Raw genomic sequence first — 7589 nt, forward strand, 5'->3', positions numbered from 1 at the left:
TGCCACCATTTATAATCACTTTGTCTGTTTTAAGGTCTGACTCTACTGGTGCCCTACCTGATCACCAGGAGGAAACGCTGGCGCCGATGCAAGGTCCGGGTTTTCACCGTGGGCGACGAACAAAACATGCAGGAGGCTCGCGATGAGTAGGTTTTCCAAGAGTGATTTGGACTCAGAAAAGAAAATAAATGTTTTGCTATTCATCTCTTTGTCGAAATCAAGTTGTTTGAGCACTTCTATACACAGTTTCTTTGATTAGAGTGGATTAGAGAGCTGTGTAATGCAGGGAACATGATATTATCTTATATATTTCAGGATGATGGCTCTGCTGAACAGGTTTCGTTTGAACATTAGTGATGTTATAGTCATGACAGACATTGAGAAACAACCTCATCCAAAAAGGTAAGAAAAATGTAATATGTCTTTTTTATGTTTATGAAGCACAAAAAAGTGGAATATACTTTTAGTAAATAATCTATAGCATTGGTGCTTTAACTGTTGGTTTAAAATGTTGAGAAAATCCATTTGTCTCAGATACCAACATAACGGTGTTCCAATAAGACTCACTTGCTTTCACAGGTTTCCATCTGTACGTGTTTCACTTTCAGGCAGTGTGTTTGTTCTTCACAGGAAAATTGACCTTTGCTTCCTCGTTTCAGCTTGAGCAGGTTTGTGGACAGCGTCGCCCCCTTCAGGCTACACGATGGACAGCAGGAAGGCATCTCAGTGCAGGAGCTGAGACAAAACGCTCCCTGGAAGATATCTGACAAACAATTTGAGGCCTTTAAGCTGAAGGTGGGCGTTTTTAGCAAACATTTGAGGCAAAAATATGTTGTAGTAGAATAAAAAATATCTAATATATTGTTTACCTTTTACAGTCTGAGCGAAAGGTGAGGCTGAATGAAATCATTCGGAAGAATTCGAGAAACACCGCTCTTGTTCTAGTGTGAGTACAGATTGTAAACACCTGAAAATGTTCGGATGAAGAAAGCATTTACAGCTAACTGATGGAATCATATGTTTACAGACACATTTATTTCTGTATTTTCCTCGCAGGAGCCTTCCAGTTCCTCAAAGTGATTGTCCCAGCGCTTTGTATATGGCCTGGCTGGACACTCTGACGTGTGGCCTTATCTGCCCCACCGTGTTGATACGAGGAAACCAACAGAACGTCCTCACATTCTACTGCCAGTAAAACTAGCGATGAACCGATCCGCATTCTTTCACTTTCGATACGATATCAATATCTGAGGTTTAGCATCGCCCGATAAATTGACTACATTAGTGAAAAAGTGAAAAGTAAACTGCAACAAACCTTGAAGAATGACAGCGCTCAGAGCACAAAGCATAGAATTGGACTGAATAGATCAGCCCCTATGAACCGGACACATTGTCACTGATACCTTATCTAGAATTTTTTTTTTCAATATCGGAACCGATAAACATATGCAATATCGGATCAGAGCATCTCTAAGTGAAACTTCATGTTTAGTGATGGGATTGCAATAGGAATGAAGAACTGTTCTGTAAATAATTATCCACAAATAATAACAAGATGAAATGTTGAAATATGTGTATGTCTGTAATATTACAAAAAGAGACATAGCTAACGGTATGAAAAAAGTGTTGTAGCTCCTTCTGCAGTCAAACGAGTTAACAATGCATAGATATTAATTCATTTATTCTTTGATTGACCACAGATTAGTTTAGTTCTAATGATTTGCATGCATGTAAATATGTGTTGGTACCATTTATTGTTTTGGTGTTTGGTTTGTGTAAGTAGTATTTTTTTCTTGTTCTTTTCTGATCACCCATTTACTTGGTATAAGTGGTGAACTTGCCTCAGGTATAAATGCCAGCTTCTTTGTCTCACTTGTAACATAGCCACTATGTTTGTTTTTGTCTGAATAAATACATTAAAAAGTAAATGTATCAAACTGTTTTGTAGAAAAGTTGCTGTTGTATGATTGTTAAAATTATTCTGAATTTCCACTTTTTAAAACTGATTTTGCGCAGTATCATGCTGGTTTTAGGTATCATGCATGATCAGCGCCGCAGATCATGCATTTTAGAAACTCTTATCAGAACCTGCACCCAGGAAACGCCGCTTGGTGCGAGAGGACGCCACCGAGGGGAAGGAAAGACGCTCTCAGTGAGATCTGGACTTTACTTTTCTTTTTTGGTGGTACCACTGTTTTTTTCCTCATCTTTTTGGGTTTTTGACATTTTGGATTTTTCATTCTGGATTGGGACGTTGGATTAGAACGGAGAAGTACTTCCAGGATTTTGTTGTTTTTTGAGGATATGGGACTCTTTTGCGGACATTATTCTCATTTTTTTAAAAACGGGAATTTTGGACATTTGTTTTAGAGGTGTTTTTGCTGACACAAACTGAGTCACTTAAATCTAACCTATAATTATTTGAGGGATTTTTTTGTTACTGATCTATTTATCAGAATAACTATTATTATTTCTTAGTATTGTGGTTTTTTGAATAAATCATTTTTGATAAAAATCAACAAATTTCATATTGAGTGTTTGGATATTTATTTTTGGATCAGCTGGCAAGCCTCGCCAAATCACTGATGCAGTCTCAAACTGCCAGAGATCAGCTGATTGAGAAGGAAGCAGCACGCCAAGAAATAAGATGGAAGAATTTACAACATCAGTTTCGGAAACTCCAGGCTCCTGTGGAAGAATTGAAAGGCGAACGACATCATGACGGTAACAACTTGGAGGAGGAGCCTCACATTTATGATGATGAACGAGACAGACAGGACAAACAACCATGCACAACACACCTAGGGACAATTTAGAGAAACCAATTAACCTGACAGTCATGTTTTTGGACTGTGGGAGGAAGCCGGAGTACCCGGAGAGAACCCACGCATTCACAGGGAGAACATGCAAACTCCATGCAGAAAGACTGGGTCCGGGAATCAAACCCAGAACCTTCTTGCTGCAAGGCAACAGCTCTACCAACTGCGCCACTGTGCAGCCCGGAACCATTAGCCACAAACAAGAAATACCTGGAAGGAACCTTCTCAGGAGTGGCAGACAATCACTCCAAGAATGCAATGAAGACTCACAAAATAATTTAATAAGAGGTCACAAAATAATTCAGAAAGAGTCTGAATCCAAATTCAGGGCATCCTATACAGAACATGTATAATTTTCCTCCTACTTCCAAATCATTGGCTACTTTGTGCTGTTTATCACACAAATCTCAATCGTAAATTGACAAAATGTGAAACAGATCAAAGGGTTTGGATACATTTCCAATAGACTGCTTGTTAATGCCAGGTCTGAAGAGGCTCTGACATTACATGTTGCAGATTGTAAATGCCAAAGCCCTCATTGACATGAACAGGTATAATGTGTAACTTGGACAACACGTTCAATGCAGCAAAATTGCCCACAATCTAAAAGTTGCTGAAAACATATATAGAGCTGAAGAAGATAGCTGCTAAACACATCACAATATAAGCATTTCATCGATTTATCAGTCCTTTAAACCATTCAGACGAACACAACAGAGACACAATCAGATGACTTATTACCCCGCGATAATAACTCAGAAATAGTCCATGGAAAAACCTTACATAACCTTGTATTAAAGCAGAAAGAATGGGAGCCACCGTAAGAAAGGCTTATAGTATTCAATTATGCCGCATGAACTGACCAGTAGATTATTGCGAGGGAACGCAAAAGAAAAACAATTCCCCATGTCCCCTGGAGGGCTCCGTACGGATCAACCAACAGGGGAGCGTCAGAGTTTTGGCCGGGCTTAAGTTTTATGTTGTTGTTTTTGATTTTTTGAAAAGAGCTGGCTGGACGCTAAAGGCTTATTGGACCGGGTAGTTCACACGCCTGCTGTTACTAGCCACCGACAAAGTCACATTTGTTGTGTTTTTAGGAAAAGACAGGAAAAAAAAACAACTATATATCTAAAGAAAAATAATAATACGAAGGAAAAAAAGCTACTGAACTGAGGGTCTGACGGACGAAGGACTCTGCGTGCTGGCCCTTCTTAACGGAACGTTAGCTCGTTGAGGGACAACGTTTAAGGTAGGTCCCACCTCATGTGTTCCGCCAGGTGCCTGTTTTGTGTATTGCTTTTTCTCTTTTTACGAGAGTAAAGCCTATTGTTGCGGGTAAGCAAATAATTTACATTTGTGAATAAAATAAACTTTGCTAAAAATATAATAATTATATAGGCTAAAAAAGATTTGTATTAGTTGTAAAAGCCAAAGACAATATGCTCTCAATGTAAACCGATAGACATCTCTGCCTCAGGCCCCATTTTTAAAAAATATAGGTATAAAACAATCCATTTTAGCGTTGTGCTGCTTTCAGTTGTTTACCGGAAGTGAAAATAAGCTTACAAGTTCATTTCCTGTCGCGAGATGGAATTTATTTTTACTCAGCAACAGGAAAATTGCGACGAAAATTTGCAACAACTACATATTAAATAAGATGAAATCTAAATTAATAATCTGATATTTTCCTGATATCCTCCAGGGGGAGCTATTGCACCACCTAGCGCCCTCTTGGGTCACAGCTGAGGTTTAGTTCTTACCATTTGGTGATCCGGGCTGTTTCTGTTGTCGATAGTGTCGTACAGAGAGCAGGGCTTGTCAGTGGGACTCTGCAGGTTTGCATTCACATGTATTAAGGAGAAAAAAACTCAGTTAGGAAACAATACATCACTGTAAACATTTGCTCATTTTAAGGCTTGTGTGTTACAACTTCAGATGAAAAATCTTAGATATCGGCATGTGAGTTTGTTTGAATCACTGCCTGCGTAAAGAAAACTAAATTACAGAAATGACTCAGTGGCTGGCATAAAGTCACAATAATGCGGTAAGAGAGAGAGAAAAAATGGCACATTAAAGAGTTTCTTACCAGACCTTCTTCTTTTGTAGAAACATACTAGGGCTGGGACAAAGCAGGGAGTGACAAAAAAAGAAAAGATGATCTATCTCCAAGTTGCAAAAGTTTCAATGCATATGTAGTAGGAAATCTGCTGACACAGCAACACAGAAACATGCAGAACATGACTCTTAATATTGAACAACAAGATGCCCAAAGGTTATAGCTGCCATCTCAGACAAGGAGGATGAATTCAGATCGTCACGTATCTTAGTGAGAATATTCATTTTCATTGGGATGTTCCAATTCCCAACTTATTATGCAACTTCAGCTTCAAAAGTAGACAGGAGTTAATATTTCAGCAAAACCTTCTTAATGATAATATCTTGTATTATATTGAAAAATCAATTACGAAAAACAAAACATTACGAGGAAAGAATAAAAAAAGCATTAAAGAAGCAACACCTCCTTTTCCAAGGAGGTGTGCAAATATCCCGTTCTAAGGAACCGAATCGTAATTCTTTGTCAAAGTCACAACTACAGAAAACCGGGAGGTCGATCACCATCCATGGCAGTAAACATGAGGGCCAGACCAGGTCACGTACCGTGGCGGGAGACCCTGAGAAGCAGCGCGGCCGTGTACGCGAGAAGGCAGCTCAGGCAGCGAAAGCGACCACCAGCCATCTCTGTGGGGAGCGGAGCAGAGTCTGTTTCCTCTTCTGCTCGCTGCAGTCAGCAAAGTTAGAAAAAAAATGGAGGGAGGGAGAGAGGGGTGGAGGAAGCTTCTGTAAATGTAGAGCATGAAGCAGTTTTAGTATATAGGGAAATTATTTTATTTGGAAAATACCAAAATAAAATTTCAGTATTGACCGCATTAATAACACTTATCTAGATTTGCAAAACAACTTTTCAACAAGAACATCAAGTTGTTGGATCATTTTAAATCCATGTGAACGGATATAACCAGATGTAAGTTTTGTCTTTATCATTGTATGTTTTATATTATTAGAAAGGGATTTCTGGAAATTACGTTTATTTTTTGATGGGTTTTTTTCTTTAGTGTTCATCTGCAAAATAGATGGATAAAGTGGATTCTGTTTCTTTTTACTGTAATGGGCGAGTTTCTCTAAAGTATTATTGAGATTTTAACTAAAAAAGTACTAGAGATTTTATGAGTTTAATGTGCCCTCACGAAATTATTGGGTGAAAACAAGACTTTGGTGATGGTGTACTATGCAGTAAACTGTCTTGTGGATAACTTAAAACAAGTTTGTTTTTGTTTGATTGTTTTGTTTAAAACTGTTTTATTTCTGATTTGTTTTTAGCTCAGAACAAAGAGATTTCTGACATAAACATCTGAAAACTTTCCATTAGGGATTAAATATGATGTCAATATTTCACTATTCAAATGCTGCAAGGGCGTAGGAACAAGTTTATCATTGGAGGGGGGACATATCGGAAGCCTGACAGATCCGTAAATAGCTTGAGCAGAAATGTCAAACAATGGTGTCATCAACGCGTTACTGCAATCTGACATCTTGTAATGCATAATCTAACGCGTTAGCATTACTACTTACAATCCAATAATCAGATTAAAGTTACGTAGTCAGTGGTGCTCAGGAATGAATCACAATCCTGATCTGATGAGCTCTTATCCTCATCAGCAGTGTTGAAAAACAGGAGTTAAAGTGTTTTCAGCAAGCTGTAGTCACACCACCTATTCATGCTGAATTTATTGAATTTATTTCGATTTATTAACCCTGTTAATAAATCGAAATAAGGAAACTAAAACATCTATTTGTAGAAACGTTGTTTATGTGGTGAAACATGTCAAAGTTCTACTGAGACCCGCTAAGAAATCAAAATTTTGATCCGTTTATGAGGAACCCAGGGGAAGAGCTAAAGTATGCAGAATACCAGACCTTGAGGGCAGGAGTGGAAGAAGAGCAGAGCAGAGCACACTGCCTTTACTAAACAAGACAAGACAACAAGCTAGCGCTAACCACTGTTCACCAACAGGAAGCTGACCTCTAATGTGGGATGTGTGAATCCACTTGCTTTGTTTGGACCCTTATGACCCTTGTTGTCATAAAGGTTTGGTTCAGGGTAATGAGCCAAGCTTTCATGAACAAACACATCAACAACAGACAAGTCGAGAGCCCAGGGAGTGCAGCGTGAGTCAGAGAGCGTGGGAGAAACTGTAAAAGGATGATTAAAAGAAACTCACTGTAAAGTAAGATGTTTTGGAATTAACTGGAAAGTTTCCTGCTGGCCCTCGCCTCCCAACTCAACTCTACACTCATGATTTGTACGCATGAAGATGTCTGCAGCGGACAGATGCGCGGCTGTACGACGCCCCATCTTTGACCCAGAGGCAGAAGAAGTGGAGACTCCTGCACAACCATCAAAGATGCAACAAGTGTTTTTTTTATAAGTCAACAACAAAACACTTCCAATCATGAAATGAACTCTTCCAGAGTCTGCACTGGAGACATAGAAATAGACTGAGCCTGAAGAGATAATTACAGGCCCCTGTTTGAACCTTTTAGCCTGAACACACTAAGAAAAGAGGAGACAAAGGTACGTTTATGACCATACATCTAAAACTAAAGACTTGCTAAATTTGTTTTAGCTTAACGTAGCAAACCAGCCATTCAATTACACTCTTACAAATTTCTGTAAATCTACGGCAGAATTCTAGCAGTAACATATTGTTA

At 38.8% G+C, this 7589-nt stretch overlaps 1 protein-coding gene across 2 annotated transcripts in view; it reads left to right on the forward strand.

Moving 5' to 3' along the window:
• LOC103480278 (solute carrier family 12 member 3-like) overlaps positions 1-2415 on the forward strand; it is a 19682-nt gene extending 17267 nt beyond the window's left edge. For both annotated transcript variants that reach the window (XM_008435170.2, XM_008435171.2), the window contains exons 24-28: positions 35-146; positions 316-402; positions 660-795; positions 879-946; positions 1057-2415. In XM_008435170.2, the coding sequence (XP_008433392.1) occupies positions 35-146; positions 316-402; positions 660-795; positions 879-946; positions 1057-1195 (542 nt within the window). In that variant the 3' untranslated portion in view covers positions 1196-2415. The remainder of the gene's footprint in view (positions 1-34; positions 147-315; positions 403-659; positions 796-878; positions 947-1056) is intronic.
• Positions 2416-7589: the final 5174 nt, after the last annotated feature.

Source organism: Poecilia reticulata, linkage group LG18 (genome assembly GCF_000633615.1).
Source record: "Poecilia reticulata strain Guanapo linkage group LG18, Guppy_female_1.0+MT, whole genome shotgun sequence".
NCBI classification, from domain to species: Eukaryota; Metazoa; Chordata; class Actinopteri; order Cyprinodontiformes; family Poeciliidae; genus Poecilia; species Poecilia reticulata.